General features: G+C 37.8%; 2 protein-coding genes across 2 annotated transcripts; one reads left to right on the top strand and one right to left on the bottom strand.

The window, feature by feature from the left end:
- The first annotated feature begins 639 nt into the window (after positions 1–639).
- LOC102428975 (olfactory receptor 4F3/4F16/4F29) lies at positions 640–1,614 on the top strand. Its single transcript, XM_006087470.1, has one exon. The coding sequence runs from the start codon at positions 651–653 to the stop codon at positions 1,587–1,589; it is 939 nt and encodes a 312-aa protein (XP_006087532.1). The 5' UTR covers positions 640–650; the 3' UTR covers positions 1,590–1,614.
- A 19,223-nt stretch (positions 1,615–20,837) lies between these two features.
- On the bottom strand, positions 20,838–21,767 carry LOC102428678 (olfactory receptor 4F17-like). The gene has a single exon (XM_006087469.1). It carries the CDS (start codon positions 21,765–21,767, stop codon positions 20,838–20,840), a length of 930 nt encoding a protein of 309 aa, XP_006087531.1.
- Positions 21,768–22,124: the final 357 nt, after the last annotated feature.

The raw sequence follows: 22,124 nt of genomic DNA, 5'->3' as shown, positions 1-22,124 counted from the left end.
ACAACTGTAATGTTGCTACTGTTATGAATCATAATGTAAATATCTGATATGCAGGATGGTCTTAAGCGACCCCTGTGAAAGGGTCGTTCGACTGCCAAAGGGGTCGCGATCCACAGGTTGAGAACCGCTGATCTACAGTCTATCCTAACTCAGTCTCAACTCATGTCTCAGGAACCTTTCACTCTAGGTGATAGCCCTTCAGTTAATCATGCTTTCCTCTTATCCCTGCTTTCTGTCAGCGGATTGTGAGAACAAATTGGAAGAAGAAGAGGATAATGAGAATATACATAAAAGCAAGATGGAATATGTTGGAAATGAGGAATAGTCAATATCAGAAGTGATTTAAACAGGTGATGAATGTCACGAGCACTCATGAATCTTTTGTTCTTGCTTAATCTGTCAATTTGAGAGCTGAACATTACAGTGAGAGTATTAGAGATAGGTTTAAAGTATGTTGCAGCTCACATGTTGTGATATTATGTTGACTTTTATTTTTCGTTTTGTATATTTGAGGAACTGGATAACTGTATACTTCTCATGTATAATGAGAACATTGAAATTCTTTGACATGTTGTCATCTCCATAATCACAATTTCCTCCTCATTTTCTTAGTTCTCATAATTTCAGCCACATCCCAGTTGGGTGGATCTATGGATGAAGGGAATCACTCGGTTGTGTCTGAGTTTGTGTTTCTGGGACTCACCCATTCATGGGAGATCCAGCTTCTACTCCTGGTGTCTTCCTCTGTGCTCTATGTGGCAAGCATGACTGGAAACATCCTCATTGTATTTTCTGTGACCACCGATCCTCATTTACACTCCCCCATGTACTTCCTATTGGCCAGTCTTTCCTTCATTGACTTAGGAGCCTGCTCTGTCACCTCACCAAAGATGATTTATGACCTTTTCAGAAAGCATAAAGTCATCTCTTTTGGAGGCTGCATTGCTCAGATCTTCTTCATCCATGTCATTGGTGGTGTGGAGATGGTGCTGCTCATTGCCATGGCCTTTGACAGATATGTGGCCATATGTAAGCCTCTCCACTACCTGACCATCATGAGCCCACGAGTATGCATTTTGTTTACAGCTGCTGCCTGGGCCCTTGGTGTCAGTCACTCGTTGTTCCAACTAGCATTTATTGTTAATCTGCCCTTCTGTGGTCCTAATGTATTGGACAGCTTTTACTGTGACCTTCCTCGGCTCCTCAGACTGGCCTGCACAGATACCTACAGATTGCAGTTCATGGTCACTGTCAACAGTGGGTTTATCTGTGTTGGCTCCTTCTTTATTCTCCTTATTTCCTATATCTTCATCATGTTTACTGTTTGGAAACATTCTTCCGGGGGATCATCCAAGGCCTTCTCCACTTTGTCAGCTCACATCACTGTGGTCCTTTTGTTCTTTGGCCCAACCATGTTTGTTTATACATGGCCACACCCCAATTCACAGATGGACAAGTTTCTTGCTATTTTTGATGCAGTTCTCACGCCTTTTCTGAATCCAGTCATCTACACATTCAGGAATAAAGATATGAAGGAGGCAATGAAGAGAGCATGCAAAAATTTAGTGATTTACAGAAAGATCTCTTAAGTGATATGATAAGTCCTTTTTACTAACCATGGTGTAGCCTTTTGTTTCTATGTTTGATATTTTAGATCCAGGAAGTTTGAGGCACCACATATTGATTTGAATGTTATCACACCTTTAACATACTTTTTAACTGATGAATATATTTATTACCAGGGAAGAGTGAGCCATAAAACAGTCTATCTATCTATGTAATTCCCATTAAAATTTTTTCAGATATGTTATATAGTTTTCAGTGAATAGGTCTTACATATCTTTTTTTGAGATTTATCTTTAAGTATTTAAATTTTTGGTACTGTTTAAAAAAGTATATTTTTGTTTAATTTATAATTGTTTATTGCTAATATACATAAATACAATAGATTGTTTTTGCTTATTGATTGACATTGAATCCTGAAGACTTATTACTTCTAGTTTTTTTATAAAGATTTTCTCTATAGATGATCATGTCAGTGAATAAAAACATTTTACACCTTTTATTCTAATGTGTTGATTTTATTCATTTTTGTTGCCTTATTATACTTGCTAGATCAAAAGGTACAATGCTGAATAGAAGTGGTTAGAGTGAACATGCTTGATTTATTCCTATTCTTATGAGAAAAACATTCAGTTTTTTATTTTTAAATATCATGCTCGCTATAGGTTTTTCATAGATGTCCTTTATCAAGTTGAGGAAGTTCCAGTCTATTCAGTTTGTTGAATGGTTTTAAAACCAAGAATAAACGTTGGATTTTGTAAAATGACTTTTTTGGTTTAGTATCAGGGTAACGCTGGTCTTTTTAAAAATTAAGTATATCAAGGTGATATTGGTTAATAAGATTATATACATCTCAAGTGTACATTTCTATAACACATGATCAATATATTGCATTGTGTGCCCATAATCCAAAGTCAAATCATCTTCTCTCACCATATGTCTGATCCCCTTTACCTTTTACTACCCTCCCACCCTTTTTCCCTCTGGTAATCACTATACTGTTGTCTGTGTCTATAAGTTCTTTTGTTTTTCTTGTACTTATTTATTACTTTTAGTTTTAAAATGTATTTTATTATTTTAAAGTTACTGCAAGAGTTTTATAGAATTCTGTTTGTTCTTCTTAAAAAAATCAATGGCATCTCTTGCTGGGGTCATTTTCCTAGGCACACTGTGTGACCACAGAGGTTCTTGGGGCCATAGCCAAGCAGAACTGTGAATAAAGTAGATGAAGACAGTCTTGGTTCTAGAAAAAAAAAGAGTTTTATAGAATTGATATGATTTCTTTCTTAAATGTTTGGTAAAATTTATCAGTGAAGTCATCTAGGCCTGGAATTTTCTCTGTGGGAAGGTTTTCATATAAATTAAATTTTTATATACTTTGAGTATCCCAATAAATTAGTACATTTATCTATATTGTTAAATTTATTGGACTAGGTTGCTTCCAATATTCCCTTATTATCTTTCTAAATATCTATAAGATGTGTGATATTTTCCTTTCTCTCTCATTCTGAGTATTGGTAGTTTGTGTCTTTTTTGTTTTTTATCTTATCAGCTTGACTAATTTTTCAACTTTTTTATTTTCTCAGAGAACCAGGTTTTTGTTTCATTTATTTTCTCTATTTCTGTTTTTTTAATTTCATTAATTTCTGCTTGTAATTTTTATATTTATATTATTTTTTCTTCATTTTTAATTTGCCTTTTACTTAGTTTCTTTAGGTAGAAACTATGGTTGTTTATTTGAGACCTTTTTTTTTTTTTAAAATAAAGGCATTTAGTTGTATTAATTTCCCCTTAATTTGTGATGCACTGATTTAACTGCATCACAAATTTTTATATCTTGTTTTCTTCTCATTCAGTTCAATATACTTTCTAATTTTAAAAAAATTAAACACATGGGATAAAATTTCTATGGAAAATTTCCAGATATTCTGTTATTGATTCTAATTCATCTTCACTGTAGTTCATAACCTACTTTGTATGATTTGAATAGTTTCAAATTTATGAAGACTTGCTCTGGCTAGTGTGACTCGGTTGGAGTGTTGTCCCATTCACTGAAAGGTTGTGGATTCAATCCCCAGTCAGGCTGCTTACAAGAAGGCAACTGATTGATGTTTCTTTCTCACATTGATGTTTCTCTCTCTAAAATCAAAGTAGGTCCTTGGGTGAGGATTATAAAAGTTTATGAAGACTTGTCTTATGGCCTATAAGAGAGCAGGTTTTTAATCTCACCTCATATTTAGCATTGGCAGTTTGCAGATCCTGGTTCCCTGACACAGCTAAGAACATAGGAAAGGGAAGGGCAACTGTTTACAGCTGGTGCTGCTCTGTGAGACTGGAAATAAACACAGAACTGAGGTTTATTTCCAGAAAGGAGGGAAGGAAGCAGAAGGGGCCTAATCCCCAGAAATTCAGAGTGCCCTCTGTGAAGCCAAGTTCTGGCTCATACTTGCTAAAAAAAACTGGAAAAGCCAAGTCTTCTGGTAAGCAAGCAACAAAGTAAAGAAGTGTGTATCCTCCCATAGTTGTCACTGTTCTGTAAGATTGACAAAAAGCACAGAACCAAGGCTTTTTTTCAGGAAGGCAAGAAAGAAGTTAAGAGGGTCTTGTTCCAGCCTTAAAGCACACACTGAGGGATCTTGCTTTATATTGAGCACTATTGACTGGTGAAGGTCTCTCCTGGTCAAAACCAGTTCATAAAGACTTGAAGAGGAAGTTGATTATTTAAATACACAGACAAAAAAAGCAAACCTAACCGAAACCGGTTTGGCTCAGTGGATAGAGCATCGGCCTGCGGACGAAAGGGTCCCAAGTTCGATTCCGGTCAGGGGCATGTACCTTGGTTGCTGGCATATCCCCAGTGGGAGATGTGCAGGAGGCAGCTGATCAATGTTTCTCTCTCATCGATGTTTCTAACTCTCTATCTCTCTCCCTTCCTCTCTGTAAAAAATCAATAAAATATATTTTTTTTAAAAAAGAATGAAACATGACACAACCCAAGGAAGAAAACAAATCTCCAGGAACTAATCTAAAAGAAATGGAGATCTGTGAATTGTCTGAAAAGTAATTAAAAATAATCATCTTTAATAGGAGCATTGAGTTATAAGAGAACATAATAGGCAACTAAATAAAATCAGGAAAGCAACATTTGGGAAAAAAAAAACACCTCGAGAATATCAACAAAAGAGATAGATATGATAGGAAAAAGAACCAACAAAAATACTGGAAGTGAAGAATACAATAATTGAACTGTGAAGTTCACTAGAGGGGATTCAAAAGAAGAATTCGTCCAAAAAAAGGAAGAATTAATGAACCTGATGACAAGCCATTTGAATTTATACCTGTCAGAGGAGCAAAAGGATAAAAGAATGAAATAGAATGAAAAAACACTAAGGGAATATGACACACCAACAAGAAAATGAATATATGTATCAGAGTAGATCCAGAAAGAGAAGAGAAGAGAAGAGAGAGGAGTATAAACCCTATTTAAAGAAATCATGGCTGAAAACTTCCTATATCTAGGGAAGAAAATAAAAATCCAGGGGATTTCAAGATGGTGGCAGAATAGGTGGAAGTTACACTTACCTTCTTCCAGGACCAAACTGGAATAACAACAATCATCCTGAATAATCAACTGAAGACTAGCTGAAAAGAAGTCTTATAACCAAGGATTTATAGAAGAAGGCACATTGAGACTGGTAGGAAAGATGGAGATGCATAAAAAACTGTCCCTACTCCCACTGGCTGTTATTGAGGTTCTGGATGGATATCTCAGTTGAGGGGGTTTCCCCTTATAAGTGTGGAGCCTAAACCCCAAGCTGGGCTCCCCAGCCAGAGCACCAGAGCCAGGAAGAGGTGCCCAATAATATCCGGCTATGAAAAGCAGCAGGGTTTCTGTGTACCAGAAAGAGACCAGAATCTGCTAGAGACACAGGTACCCTTTTAAAGGGCAAGTGCACAAAATTTCATTTGCAGACATTCACCCTGGGCTCTGGTGGAGGGAAGGAAGAGCAGACTAGAGACCTGGGAGGACAGCCACCAGGATCCCTGTGCTGAGTCATTCTCCCATACCACAGATGCCCTCTTTTTTGGATGGAACACTCCCTTTTATGTGGCATCAGCCTGGGGCAAAGCAATTGCCCCACCCTCTGGACTCTGTCATCCCACCCTGCAAAGCTTAGGCCCTGCTGGGAGTCAGCTACCTTGGCTAGTGTGTAGAGGTTTGGGCAAACTCAGGGTATGTCAGTGACCAAGTTGTCTGGCTTTGGGGTGGGGGCCATTCCACCCAATTTCCCATGAATCTGAATGGTGCTTCCCCCTCACTGGAGATTGATAGAACTACCCTCTTAGCTTTTCGCAGACCCACCCTTTGGTCTCTGGAGGCCCTAAATACCTGATCCCTAGTGGCTCTGCCTTCCTGAGGTTGGGGTAAAATCCAGGACAGATTGACTTATGTGGGATGTGGCGGGGACCACATCCACCACCTTCCCTGAAGCCCAGCTGGCACCATCATGGGAGATTCACTAGCTCCATTCTCTCAACTCCAACAGAGGTTCTTATAATAACTGAACCTAACAGGCAGCTGGCAGGCAGAGGCAGGTGCAGGCAGATCTCAGGATGCCTAGGAACTTTTGCTGACCTGCCTTCCTGGAGCTGGTGCTGCTGCTGGTAAAAGCCAAACTTGGTGCACAGCTTGGTTTTTCCCACATGCATCCAAGCCCTGCAGAGGCAGCCACAAACTGTGGATCGCTTGTAGCTCCAAACAGGTTGTCCAGGGCCAGGCACAGACAGTGTCTGTCACTGGCTGCACCACAGTCCCTCTGAAAAGGTCCAGAACCAACACACCCAGTGACCAGCTTCAGACAATATCAGAGCAGGATGCAATAAGCTTCACAAGCAGAATATCCAAAGGGAGATCTCGGCAGACACCAAACTCTGCTGAGGTAAATTCCACTCTGTGTGGTCAGCACCTGCTCAGCAGTTCACTTACTATTGTTGGGTTTGTGGCTCACAGTTAGCCAGTCTGAGGATCAATCCTACACAGGAATGCACCAATAGCAATCAAGGCTCAATTACAGCCCTAGCTGGTTTGGCTCACTGGATAGAGCATTTCAGTTGCAGCCTCTTCCCCAGCCCAGGCCCTGGTCAGGGCCTGTGCAGGAGGCAATCAATCGATGTTTTTCTCTCCCATCGGTATTTATCTCTGTCTTTCCCTCTCTCTTCCACTCTCTCTAAAAATCAATGGGAAAAATTATCCTTGGATGAGGATTAAAAACAGCAACAAAAATCAAAACAACAAAACAAAACAAAAAAAGATTCAATTATAATAAGAGGGCCTACATAACCCACACAAGGAACATTACTGGAGCACCAAGAAAGAGAACAGAAAGAGACCAGAATCTGCTAGAGACACGGGTACCCTTGTCATCAGGTGATCAAGGAGTCTGTGCCAATGGAATCCACAGGACACCTACTATTTAAGGCCACCCCAAGACAACTAGAAGTCATAGTAGGTTTATATAAAACATAGAAACAAACACAAAGAGGCAGCCAAGATGGGGAGAAAAACAACAACAAAAAAACAGGTCCCAAATGAAAAAAAGAGAATCTCTAGAAAAAGAACTAAATGAAATGGAGGCAAGCAATTTATCAGATATAGAGTTCAAAGTAATGATCATAAGGTTGATCAAGAAACTTAGTGAGAACTACAACAGCATGAAAAAGAACATAGAAACTATAAAAAAGACCAGTCAAAAATAAAAAAATACAATATCTGACATCAAGATTACACTGGAAGGAATAAACAGTAGGTTGGATGAAATGGAGGACTGAATCAGTAATTTGGAAGACACAAAATCAGAGCAGGAAAAGAAAAAAGAATTAAAAGGAATGAGGATTGATTAAGGAATCTTTGGGACAACATGAAGCATAACAATATCTACATCATAGTGGTACCAGAAGGAGAAGAGAGAAAGCAAGGGATTGATAATCTATTTGAAGAAATAATGACTGGCCGAAACCGGTTTGGCTCAGTGGATAGAGCGTCTGCCTGCGGACTGAAAGGTCCCAGGTTCGATTCCGGTCAAGGGCATGTACCTGGGTTGCGGGCACATCCCCGGTGGGGGATGTGCAGGAGGCAGCTGTCGATGTTTCTCTCTCATCGATGTTTCTAACTCTCTATCCCTCTCCCTTCCTCTCTGTAAAAAATCAATAAAATATATTAAAAAAAAAAGAAATAATGACTGAAAACTTCCTTAACTTGGTGAAGAAAAAAGACACACAATGCCAGGAAGCACAGAGTCCCAAACAAAATGAACCCAAAGAGGCCCACATCAAGGCACAGAATAATTAAAATGCCAAAGATTAAAGACAGAGAATCTTAAAAGCATTAAGAGCAAAGCAATTAGTACCTATAAGGGAGCTCCCATAAGACTGTCAGCTGATGTCTAAACAAAAACATTGCAGGTCAGGAGGTATTGGAAAGAAATATTGAAGGTGATTAAAGCAAGGACCTAAAACCAAGATTACTCTACCCATCAAAGCTATAATTTAGAATGGAAGGACATATAAAGAGATTCCCAGACAAGAAAAACTAAAGGAGTTTATCACACCAAACCAGTATTACAATGAATGTTAAAGGGTCTTCTTTAAGAAGAAGAGAAATAGTTAAAAATATGAATAATAATATGGCAATAAATACATATCTGTCAACAAATGAATGTAAAAAATAAAATAATCAGACAAATAGTGACACAGAACAAGCTGAGGGTTGGCAGATGAAAGGGCGTGTGGGGGATGGTTGAAAAATATGAAGGGATTTAGAAGTACAAATTGGTAGTTACAGAATAGTTAAAGGGATGTAAAGTACAGCATAGGAATATGGTCAATAATCGTATATAATAAAGAGCTAATATGCAAATGGTCATCACACCCTCATGTGGTCAAGCTCAGACACTCAACACTGGGGAGAGAGGAATGGGGACCAACCAGGCACAAATGAGCTCGTGAGAGAGGAATGGGGACCAGCCATCCTGCAGCCCAGGAGAGGGACAAGCCACCTGCCTCATGGTCCCGGGTGCCAGCAGCTGTGCCTGTGCCTGCAGCCCAGGAGAGGGACAAGCTGCATGCCCAGCGCCTGCAGCCTGGGAGACAGGCAAGCCACCCACTCTGCAGTCCCAGGTGCCAGCGGCTGGGGCTGTGGCCCGGGAGAGGGACAAGCCACCAGCCCCATGGTCCTGGGTGCCAGCGGCTCCATCTGCACTTGTGGCCTGGGAGAGGGACAAGCCGCTCACCCCTCGGTCCCCTGTGCCAAAGGCTGCACCTGCACCTGTGGCCTGGGAGAGGAACAAGCTGCCGCCCCATGGTCCTGGGTGCCAACGCCTGTGCCTGCAGCCCGGGAGAGGGACAAGTCACTCATCCCATGGTCCCAGGCGACAGTTCCTGCAGCTGCGGCCCAGGAGAGGGCCAAGCCGCCCGCCCCACGGTCCCGGGCGCCTGTGGCTGTGGCCCAGGCGAAGCTGCCCGCCCACGGTCCCCTACAGCTGTGGCCGGCCTGGGTGAAGCCAGCCCAGATCCTGGGTGCCTGTGGCTGGCCAGAGGGAGGGAAGCCCAGGTCCCAGGTGCCTGCAACTGGCCAGAGGAGGGAATCCTGGGTCCCAGGTGTGGAGCAAGGCTGAGGTGGTTAGGGGTGATCAGGCCAGCAGGGGAGCAGTTAGGGGCAATCAGGCTGGTAGGGGAGCAGTTAGGGGTGATCAGGCAGGCAGGCAGAGGTGGTTAAGGGTAATAAGGCAGGCAGAGGTGGTTAGGGGCAATCAGGCAGGCAGGCAGGCAGAGGTGGTTAGGAGCCAGCAGTCCCGGATTGTGAGAGGCAGTCGGACATTCCCTGAGGGGTCCCGAATTGGAGAGGGTGCATGCTGGGCTGAGGGTACACCCTTCCTCCCCCCCCCCCCACCCATGCACAAAGTTCATGCACCGGGCCTCTAGTATTATAATAACAATGTATGATGTCAGATGGGCACATGATTTTTTTGGGATGATCACTTAGTTATATAATGTCTAAAAACTGGGTTATACACTTGAAACTAATATAATATTGTATGACAGCTATAATTAAAAAATAAAAAAAACTTTAAAGTAAAAATAAATAAGAAAATTATATGCCAACAAATTGGATAACCTAGAACAAATGGGCAAATTCTTAGAAACATATGATCTACCAACTCTGAATTGTAAATAAATGTGACATCTGAATGGAACAATGAATGAGGAGGTTAGTAATCAAATACTTTCCAACAAAGAAAAGTCCAGGTCTAAATAGATTTACTGGTCAATTCTACCAGATATTTAAAAAAGAATTAATGTAAATCCTTTACAAACACTCTTTTAAAAATTGAAGAGAAGTCAATAGTCCCAAACTAATTTTACAAGCATTACCCTGATACCAAATGTAGACCATGTCAGTGCAAATTCCCATCTTCAGAGATCAAGCAAGAGAAATCAAGCAAGAGAGATCAAAGCCTTGAGATCAAAGCCTCTATGCCTCCCCTAAAAGAAACTGTTGTCATCTGTAACTGCTGCATACGGTCTTCTATAGGGAAAATTCTAATATGGATATTGCTGAATTACAAGGCAAGCTGAGTTCACAACATCACACCATCTCTTAAATTAAAGGTATGGGATTGATTGAGAAGTAAAATAAAAATGGAGGCATATGGGAAGATTCCAATAAAACTAAGAAACTTGAATCTCTAAATTCTTCCAATCCTTTCTACTGGTGGAGACATCTTTTCTTTCTGTATCTGATGAGATTTGTCTCCACTTACCTGAAGAAACTAATGACCTTCCCTGAATAGGTTGCCATACATGGGACTACTGTTAATCCTCAGTTTCTGCCCTCACCTATTCACATTGCTTCTAGTCTTATAAGCAGTTTTAAGTCCCAGAAATCTACAATGTGTCAGGGACAAAGTAGGATTCATGAGAAGATGGAGTACACATCAAAAGAATTGCAAGATTTTACATATTTATATAAACAGAAATCTAGAACATGTATGGGAATGAAGTCTAAGGGTGTTGGGCTGGGTGGAAGGAATATAATATTGGATTGGGCCACAGTTAATGATATTATGGCACTAAACAATGATTTTGTGTTCAATATGTTAGTTCAGATGGCTGGTAGTGACTGTAATAGTTTGCTTTGTTTGGTTGACTGCAAACTTAGATGCAAATCTGGCATATATAGAATGAGCTTGATCTTCCAGAACCTCCTTAATTTATCATAGAAGATAGCATTATTCAAAGGCTCAGGAATATTGTAATATTGCAATTGACACAAGATTTTCCTCACCATTATTCTTATTCAGTTATTATTTGCTTTCCTTGTTACGCAAGGACTGTCTTTTGGCTTTATGGCCAAAAAAAGTGTAATAGGGGAAGGAAATGGTAATTTACAGAAAGAGATGTCACCCCCCAAGTGACCCATTAACCACTTTTCCCCTTAGTTACCCTGGGAAAGCCAAAATGATTCTAAGAGACAATTCCCATAATGGACTGATTTCTGGCTGGCAATACCAAGTCTCTGCAATTCCTCTTGGTCACTTCCCAAGCATAATTAGTGCTGTTAATTAACTGCCTTTACATTGGCAGCATTTTGTGTAACTCTTTGCACAGGGGAGAATTATGCAACAGAAAGAAACTTTCTAAGTTGTTATGGCTTCCTGAAGATGCAGTCGCCTTATTCCCTAAGGCAGAGGAGCCAAGTTTCCCTTGTTCATTGTGTTTCAGTTTTAAAAATATATTTATACTGATAGGGTTAGTCTCTACTAATGGTAGTTGAATGTAGGTTTCCAGACAAGAATGACAAGGTTGGAGGTTTTGTGCTGTACCTAGTTCACCATACTTTGGCTTTAATTTTATTTATTATTTTAAATTGCAAAATAAAACATAATACACAAAATTTTATAGTATAATCAATTTTATAAAGTAGTCATCACTCAAGTCATTGTATAGAACTATGTAAATGATACCATCCCAGAAATCTTCTCTGTGACTTATCCAAATCACAACCACCTTTCTCCTCAAAATCATGATTCTGTTATTGTAAAAACTTCCTTGCATATTTTTACAGCTTTATATTCCAAATGTGCATCCCAAGACACTATAGTTTGTATTGGCCATTTTTTTTCATTTGACTTGGCAGACATCAAGTCAAATACATATGCAGTATTTGTATGTATTAAACCTATATCTCCAATATTTGCACACTTATGTAGTGTCTAATATTTTGCAATCACAATAATACTATATATATATTTGTATCTTTGGTGGTGTGTCTCCAGGTCCCAACAGTGGGATTGTTGAGTTAAAGATTGATGCATACATAGTTTTGTTAGATATTGCCAAATTCCCTTCTATAGGAGTTGAATTATTTTGTTGTTGTTGTTGTTGTTAATCCTCACCCAAGGATATTTTTCCATTGACTTTTAGAGAGAGTGGAAGGGAGGGGGAATAGACACACAGAGAGAGAAACATCAATGTGAGAGAAACATATCGATTGGTTGCTCTCACACATGTCTCGACCAGGCCCGGGGATCGAGCCTTCAATTGAGGTATATGCCCTTGACTGGAATTGGACCTGGGATGCTTCAGTCCATGGGACTATGCTCTACCCACTGAGCAAAATATGTTAGGGTGCAAATTGAACTATTTTGCATTCCCACTTGAACACTAGGTTTCTCCATAGTCTTGACAAGAATTTTAGTGTTTTTGCCAACCTGATATGGGAGAAATGGTATCTCATTGTGGTTTTAGCTTGTCATTATCTTACTGTTGATGAAATCTAATATTTTTATATAGTTAAGAGATTTTTTAATCTGTTTTCAGAGTGTTTATATCTTTTGTCCTTTAAAAAATGAGGTTAAATGTACATAATGTAAAATTTATAATTTTAAAGTGAATAATTCAGTGGCATTTAGTACATTCACAATGTTGCACAACCACCCTCTCTCTAGTTACAAAACATTTTCATCACCCCAAAAGTAAACCACAAACTATTAAGCAGTTACTCCCCATTCTGCTTCCCTGTCAGGCCCTGAAAACTACCAATTTGCCTTTTGTGTTTATAGATTTACCTAAAATGGTTATTTCATGTAAGTGGAATCATACAATGGGTACCCTTTTGTATTTGGCTTCTTTCAGCATATTTCTGAAGTTCATCCACATTGTAGCATGTATAGCATGTTATTTTTTTTTATGGTTGAGTAATAGTCCATTGTATAAATATACCACATGTTGTTTACCCATTCATTTGTTGACAGATGTTTGGATATTTTGGCTATTGTGAAAAGTGCTGCTATGAACACATCTATATAATTTTTGTCTAAGTACTTGTCTTCAATCCTTATAGGTATATAATACCTAGGATTGAAATTGCTGGGTCATTTGCTAAATCTATTTTTAACATTTTGAAAACAGTAAAACTGCTTTCCAGAATGGTTGTACTACTTTACATACCCACAAGCAGTGTATGAGGATTCTGATTTCTCCACATCTTAACCAACACCGACAAATTTCCTTTTTCTAAAAAAGATAATGGCCTTACGTTGATTATGAAGTGGTATTGTGTGGTTTTGATGTGATTTCCCTAATAGCTATAATGTTGAGCATCTTTTCATGTGCTTCTTGGCCATTTGTTTATCTTCTTTGAAAAAATGTTTATTCATTTTTCCCCATGTTTAATTGTTGTAGTTTATTTCTTCTTGTTGTTTTTGGTCTTTTTGTTGCTCCATTGTAAATTTTTAAATATAGATGCTAGAGCCTTTTCAGATATATGATTAATAAATATTTTTCTGATGTCTAGGTTGTCTTTTCATTTACTTGATAATGTCCCTTGTTATAAAAAAGTTTAGTTTTCATAAAGTCCAATTTATTTTTTCTTTTGTTGTTTGAGCTTTTGGTGTCATATCTAGGAACTCATTACCAATACAAGGCCATGATTTATTCCTACATTTTCATCTCAGAGTTTTGTGGTTTTAGCTCTTATGTTGAAGTTATTGAAGTTGGATTAAATGTTGTTTATGGTGTGAGCTGGGGGTTCAAGTTCATTCTTTTGAATATGGATGTCCAGTTCTTCCAGGATCTTTTGCTTCAGTAATTGTGCTTTTTAAAATTAAGTTTGGCTCCTTTTTATAATTTCAACTTTACTGTTATTCTCAATTTGTTCCCTATTGTTCTATTGCTTTTCTTTAGCTCTCTGAGTTAGTATAAAACAGTTTTTGTTCATTAAATCCAATGTCTGGGCTTTCTCAAGGATAGTATCTGTTTATTTCTTTTTATTTTTTCTGTGCATAGGCTATATTTTATTTTTTTATTTGCATGCTGGTTAAATTTTTAAAATGGAAATTTTGAACATTATAAAGTTGAAATTCTGGAAATAAGATTCTTCTCCTCATGATTTGTTTGTTTAATTTCTTTTAAAGTATTTTTGTAGTTTCTGTATTCTTTGTTATGTTGAGTATCTGAAATCTCTATTCCTTTAGCATGTGTTCAGCTAGTGATTTTTGAAAAAGATTTTTCTTGAACACCAAGAACCAAAAAAGAAAAATAATAAGAAGAAAGACAGAGGGAAAAATATAAAAAAACCCTTCTTCCAGTCTTTGTTGGATGGCTATGTGCTTGGGCACTCCTTCACTACCTAGGCCTTATATAACTTGGCATTAGCCTTTACTTTCTGCTAGAATGAGCCTATAAATCAGCCAGAGGTGAAAGCTTATGATCTTCTCCGGCATTTTCTGAGTGTGTGCCCTGCCTGAGCATGCATATGGCTTTCTCAATTCCCCACTATAAATCAGCAGGATTTTAAAAGAACAAAATGTTTATTATTAAGATAAACTTTGTATAAAAGCATTACAGATCAGAAGTTCTATTTACATTTATTGATTCAATGTCCAATTATGCATCAAATATTGAATGGGCACAGCGGCAGGCTGCACATGCAAAGTGAATGGACAACCACTTAGATTCCACCTCTACCAAATGATTTGATTTATGTAAAAAAAAATGGGGGAAAGGGAGAAGACACATGAAATCTGCTGAAACTAACCTGGCAGAGATGCCAAGTTCACAAGCTAGAAAGTCACCCATTTCCAAAAAATCACTTCTCATTGTACTAAAAGTGCTTAAAAACTGCCTAGTGCCTAGTTTATAATTTCCCCAAGAAAGCAAAACTGCAAAGAATTGTAGACTAGTATCACTATCAATTTTCGATGCAAAATGATTAAGTATTTATTTGAAATACTTTACATTATGAGCTGAAATAAACTTGGAAAACTACCATTATACTAAAGTTTTATACCATGAATTCAAATCAGCCTATTTCCAAAGCCTTGCCCATCCTACGTCCCTAGGATGTCTTTTCTACGATGACTTCGGGTATAGCATCACCCACAATCCTTTGGGTCGGCACTGTGTGAGCCCATTGCACTACTCAACCTCTTGGTGGAAAAAATCAGCAGCAAGTGTAAATGAGCAGTTTTGAATAACTTCATTTCCCAAAAGAACTCTGCCCACTTTTTCCTCACAGGCATTCAGGTATGCATAGTTTGCTTCAATTATAATCTTTTGTCCCAGGTGGCTGTGTTATTCATTTGCCTTACAGTGTTTTTGAAGGATGCCTGCCCCTTTTCCACCTCCAGTGAATTTTGATTTAGGTGAAACAAAGTTCTTCAGGTGGCCCTCAGACAGGTTAGAACAAACAAACTGAGAGCCACTATCTTAGAGACTGATGCTGACATAGGGAGGGGTCTAAGGAAATGGCAAGGAAAACAAAGCTACAAAGTTATACTACCATTTTAAGTTGCATTTTATTTTATTCATCATTCAATTGGTTGCTATAAGCCTTTGACTATTTTCCCTAGTTTTGACAAAGTTGATTCTGATAGCTTTTGCCTGACTTGTCAGTGTTTCTATAGAGCAATGAATCCTTGCATCGACTTATTCTGCAATTTGCCCCAACATCAACCCCTGTTCATTTTATATTTACCAGATGTTTGGTCTTCCTCTTTCAATTGTAAGAGTTATTTATGTATTAATAACATTAGTCTAATCTGTGACATATGTTGTAAATATTTGCTCCCAATCTGTCTTGAATTTGCATGTATTTTTTAAAACAACATTTTGGGTTGCAAAAGTTTGTTATTGCTTGTTATTGTTTTAATTTACCATTTAAAAAAATCACATCTTGGTTTAGTGTCAGAGAGTTTTCCCTTGAACTCAGGGATTTTGGGACATCAACCCTTATTTCTACTGTGTATCTTCATGTTTCACACTTGGATTTCAGACCTAATGCAACTTATTCTTATGCACGGTATGAGAAATGGAGTCTAATTCACTTATCTTTTATTTAGAATTTTTGCCTCAATTTTCATGGATGATATTGGTCTATAATTTTTTGTACTATTTTTATTTAATCTGGGCTCAATGTTTGCACTTGCTTTATGAAAATAATTTGGGAGTTATTTTTATTTCTTTGAAACAATTTATTTTTATTGAAACTATTTGATTTCTAAAGCTTTGCTAGATTACTTTGTGAACCAGTTAAACTTGGGATGTCTGTTATAATTCCCTGATAAATTTATGTGTATTTTCTATGGAAATTGGTATTTTTAAGTGTTACATTTTTAATGGAGTGAGTAGTGGTGAAATGCATTTTCCTAGAAATTATTTATTTCATATAGCTTTCAAATTTATTTGTACAGTGTATACAACATTATTTTAAATGACATTTTATTAGCTGATTGTTAATAATTATATCCTCTTATAATTTACTAGAGGCCCGATGAACGAAATTCATGCAAGAGTAGGCCTTCCTTCCCCTGGCTGCTGGCACCGGCTTCTCTCTGGCACCTGGGACCCGGACTTCCCTCCAGCCGCCAGCAGGCACCCAGAACTTGGGCTTCCCTGGCGGTCGTCCAGAAGGACATCTGGAAGGATGTACTGTCAATTAGCATATTATGCTTTTATTATTATAGATTATTTGTTTTTGTTATTTATCTTTTTCTTATCCTTGGTGAAACTATAATTGCCCATTTTGTAGATTTAAACAAAATAAAACTTTTGGTATTGATGTACTTTTTCTTTATTTTATTAATGCCTATTGCTATCTTGTTTTTTCCCCTGTAGATTCTTTTTATTTACTTTTTTTGTTTCCTTTTAAAATTTTGAGGCAATTTAATTCATTTCTTTAATTCTTTCTTTTTGATTAATAAATGTGTTTAAGGCTACAGGTTTTTCTCTGATTACTACTCTAACTGTATCTCAGATATCTTGATATGTACTACTCTGTTATCTCTATTCATAAAATTTATATGTATTTTTCTGTATATTAACTTTCATCCTAGTATTAAAAGCAGGCTTCTAAATTTCAAGATTGATGGGTCCTTTGTTTCTCAAATTTATTTTCAACTTATAGTTTTATTACACTCTTATCAGAAAATACTTTTTGTAATATTTCTACTTCGTGACACTGATGTTTCTTTGAGAATGACCAAATTCTGTAAATGTTCCATGTGCACTTGGGAAGAAGGAATGTATTGTTTAATAGATATACAAAAGATGAAGGGAAAGAAATCAAAGCAAAACACGACAATCATCAAGTCACAACGGAAGACAGCAAAAGAGGAAGAAGTGGAACAAAACTACATACCAGTCAGAAAGCATTGACTAAAATGGCAATAATTAGTCTTCACCTACCCAATGTAAAAGAATTAAATTATCCAATCAAAAGAACCACTGTCACCCTAATAAATTTTATAATAAAAAACCACAACTTGCAGAAACCGGTTTGGCTCAGTGGATAGAGCGTCGGCCTGCGGACTGAAAGGTCCCAGGTTCGATTCCGGTCAAGGGCATGTACCTTGGTTGCGGGCACATCCCCAGTAGGAGATGTGCAAGAGGCAGCTGATCAATGTTTCTCTCTCATCGATGTTTCTAACTCTCTATCTCTCTCCCTTCCTCTCTGTAAAAAATCAATAAAAAAAAAAATCACAACAAAAAATTATAAGCAAAGTTAAAGGAAATATGGTCAATTAAAAATATAGAGTGTATGTAATAATGTTCAGAATTTTGGGTGGGAGTAGAAAATAGTAAAACATTTGAAGAACAAATGTTAATATTTATTAAAATAGAAAATGATTCTACAAAAAGAATGTATATGTAAAAAATACACACACACATGCACAATTTCTATCACTGGTGCACTAGAATGTTTATTGCAAGAATACTCTAAAGATAGAAAAAATAAGGCCTAAGAGTTAAATCAAATATAGTCTATACCAATAAAAGTCTAGGTGGCCCTCGTGAGCCATCATCACAAGATGGCCACCACAAGATGGCCATGTGCACAGCAGAGGCAGGGCCTGGTGGCCGCTCCGCATAATGAAGCCTGGGGGGTCCCATGGCTCTGCGCAGCACGGAGGAGGCCAGTCCTGGCATCTCTGCTGCCTCACACATAGGAGGCAGGTTCCAGCGGAGGAGGCGGGTTGTGGCAGGGGAGGGCAGTTGTGGGTGATCAGGCTGGCAGGGGAGAGCAGTTGGGAGCAATCGGGCCGGCAGGGGAGCGGTTAGGGGGCAGTCAGGATGGCAGGCAAAAGCGGTTAGGGGCAATCAGGCAGGCAGGTGAGCGGTTAGGAGCCAGCGGTCCTATATTGTGAGAGGGATGTTAAACTGGCAGTCGGACATCTCCTGAGGGGTCCCAGATTGGAGAGGGTGCAGGCCAGGCTGAGGGACACCCCCACCCCCCGTGTGTGAATTTCGTGCACTGGCCTCTAGTTAAATATAATGTTGTTAAATATAATATAGTAGCATATATATATGAGGTAATAGGAAAATTATCTTAATGATTATGTAGGGCTATTAACACATATTCTGAATGCAACACAACATGTCCATAGTGATCACATTTATATAAATGTAAAACTAACATACACAATCAAAATGCTAATTTGTTAAAGCGATGCTATGCATCATTCTTTGAAATAATTGTGTGCTCTGTGTGTGTTTGTAACCTTAAAAATGGATTGGATTCCAGATAGAGGCTGTTTCTGACCAGGGCTGAGATCTGATATATGGGAAAGGAGTGGGGCAGTACAATGACACAGGGTGTCACTAAATTGAAATTTACTTTATCTGTAAAAATTAAAATTTTTCATTTTAATAACATGAAGCAAATATTAAAAAATTTCAAATGTTAAAAAAATACACAGAGTGACTGAATAGATTAAAAAACCATTAGACTGCTATATTTTTGTCTTAAGCACCTTTTCCTCCTCTTCAAATTCACTGTGTAAACTTGAACATGCCATTCAAAATCTCTGGGCCTGTTTTAAAAATGAGTTCACTGAATAAAAAGCTCTCCAAAAAATTCCCACAACTCTGAGTATGATTTTCATCTTTATGTGAAAGAAATGTCCCAAATTAGGTGTCATTTCTTACCATTTTGTCATTTGGTGATTTATGAAAGGTAAGTGAAGAGAACTGGAAATAGCTAGCCTGAAATTTGAGTACTGAGACTAATTCTTATAATTTAAAAAGAGGATTCTCAAAATAATCTTCTTGAGTTAAGGGCTATTGTCACAAGTTCTTGGTTCATTTAGATATTTTTGCTGCTTCACTCGGTCTAAAGGTGAATTTTTTAAAGAACCATAGTAAAACAATTAACTAAGATAAACATAAAATTAACATATAGATGGGTTAACAAGACAAAGAATAATAATGCTTTAGATTTTATAAAGAGGGGATAGCTTATAACCTATAAGCTATATTGATGACCAATTTTGGAGAAAATATAGGAGAAATACCTTGATCAATAATAAAGACTCATGCTGAAACCGGTTTGGCTCAGTGGATAGAGCATCGGCCTGCGGACTGAAAGGTCCCAGGTTCGATTCCGGTCAAGGGCATGTACCTGGGTTGCGGGCACATCCCCAGTAGGAGATGTGCAGGAGTCGGCTGATCGATGTTTCTCTCTCATCGATGTTTCTGACTCTCTATCTCTCTCCCTTCCTCTCTGTGAAAAATCAATAAAATATATTTAAAAAAAATAATAAAGACTCAGTTCGTATCATTAATCATTTTATTGGACATCTTTAATTACCATGCACAAGTTAAAACTGAACCAAATTGTCACAATTAATGTTGCTTTAACCAGTCATAGAAATACATCCAAGTGATCTCTCAATTGTGCTCATTGAGCACTAGACTTTCCAGGTTTTACCTGAAAGATGAGAGTCGCCTTCTTTGTCCTAAGCACCTAGCTTAAGAACAGGCACATTACTAGTAAATAAGCTGAGATCTCAGTGGGGTACCTTCCTCTCGGTAATAAGTTCTTTCAAATATGTTTAGAATTGCAGATACTTAAAAAGAATGAATCAGGAGACGCTATAAGGAGGACTGCAAAGGTAATTTGCTGTTGGAAAAAATGGAACACAGGCAAATTTTGCATAGTGCAAAATATAGAGTCTATTTGTAAAATAACATTGTCCACAACACATTGACAAAGATTGAAAAAAATTCTCAAGAGTTGTAACATACTTTTTCCTTTTTATTTACCTAACTTAAAGTACAATTAGGATGAGAATTATTTCTACCTTGACTTTAATATCTGCTGGTTTATATAAACTCATATTTTATCCATTGGATCCATATAATTTCTGTAAGAAATAGTAACTGATTTCCAGTGATACTTTTTATTACTATAAATATAGTGAAAAAGGGAAATCATATATATGTACATCTATATATTTATATACACATTGAAAATTGAATGTAGTCATTGATGGTAACTATAATTTAGTTTTGTAGGTTAGATTAAAATATATAACACTGTTTTAAAAATATTTTTTATTGATTTTAGAGAGGAAGGGAGAAGGAGAGAGAGAGAAACATCCACGATGAGAATCATTGATTGGCTGCCTCCTGCATGCCCCCCACAGCCATATGCCCTGACCATGAATTGAACCGTGACCTTCTGGTTCATAGGTCTATGCTCAACCACTGAACCATGCTGGACAGGCTATAACACTATTTTTTATAACTAAAAACTATTGCATCTCTATCTAAGAATGAAATTCTTTGGTTTAATACTTCTTTTTTGATAGAATTCTCAGTTTTTCAAAGGCAATAATGAAATTGTACACATTCCATAGTGTTTATGGTAATCACGAGGGTCCTTTTGGTCCATGATATTCATCTTGTACTCTTATCAATGAAATGTGTCACGTCATCTACCTAGAACTTATAACTTTTCCACTCAGCCTTCTCATTGCCACTTTCATATCTCTGTTCCTTAAAGTATAGATGGCAGGATTTAAGACAGGGGTGACAACAAAGTCCACAATGGAAAAAAATGTATCCAATGATTTGGTTGGGAAAGGCCACACGTAGAGGAACATGCATGGAATGAAAAACAAAACCACTACAGTGATGTGAGCTGACAAAGTGAAGAATGCTTTAGACAAATCCTTTGAAGAATGTTTTCTGACAGTGACCAGAATAAAGATATATGATATAATTAAGAAAAAGAAGGTTCCCATAGATATGAAGCCACTGTTGGCAATAACCACAAATTCTAGTCTGTAAGTGTCCATGCATGCAAGTTTAATTACCCTAGGAAAATCACAATAAAAGCTCCCCACATTATTAGGGCCACAGAAAGGTAAATTTATGACAAAAACAAACTGAAACACTGCATGAATCATTCCAATGGTCCAAGCAGCCACTATTAAAAGTACACACATTTGGGGACTCATAATAGTTAGATAGTGGAGAGGTTTGCAGATTGCAGTGTACCTGTCATATGCCATAGCTATTAGCAGCACCATCTCCACTCCTCCCATGACATGAATAAAGAACATTTGTACCATGCAATTGCGGAAGGAAATGATTTTACAATCACTGAAAAGATCAGATATCATCCTAGGAACTGTGGTAGATGAAAGGCCCAGGTCAATGAGTGATAGGTTAGCCAGCAGAATATACATGGGGAAGTGTAAGTGAGAATCAAAAACCACTGTGAACACGATGAAGAGGTTTCCCAGGATAATTCCCACATAGAATAAAGTAAAGAAAAGAAAAAGAAAAGACTGCATTCCCAGAGATTGTGCAAGTCCCAGTAATACAAATTCTGTTACCACAGAGCCATTTACTTGGTCCATCGAATCATAAAGAAGGAAAGACTCTGAAGTGACCTGAAAGAAAAGGAAAAAGAAATTAGCTTTTAGGTACTGAAAAAATAGTTAAATGTTGATAATTTAAAATGATTAGTAAGGGGATCCAAGATGGCAGTGGAGTAGGTAGATATTATACTCACCTCCTACCAGGACAAAACTGGAATTATAAATGTAGAGCAATCAACCTGATTAACCAACTGAATACTAGCTGAAGAGAAGTTTTATGACCAAGAATTTATATAAGGAGCCACATCAAGATTGGTAGGAAGGGCAGAGACATGAAAATGGCTGGCCATGCTCCCACAGCTCCCACGGGCAGCCACTGAGATTCTGGAGGGATAT

This window comes from Myotis lucifugus, unplaced genomic scaffold (assembly GCF_000147115.1).
Source record: "Myotis lucifugus unplaced genomic scaffold, Myoluc2.0 scaffold_38, whole genome shotgun sequence".
Taxonomy (NCBI): Eukaryota; Metazoa; Chordata; class Mammalia; order Chiroptera; family Vespertilionidae; genus Myotis; species Myotis lucifugus.
This window is presented reverse-complemented; position numbering and strand designations above follow the sequence as displayed.

Bases quoted from the DNA above. Each gene is read 5' to 3' on its own strand.
- LOC102428975 (XM_006087470.1), top strand. From the start codon at position 651: ATGGATGAAGGGAATCACTCGGTTGTGTCTGAGTTTGTGTTTCTGGGA.
- LOC102428678 (XM_006087469.1), bottom strand. From the start codon at position 21,767: ATGGACCAAGTAAATGGCTCTGTGGTAACAGAATTTGTATTACTGGGA.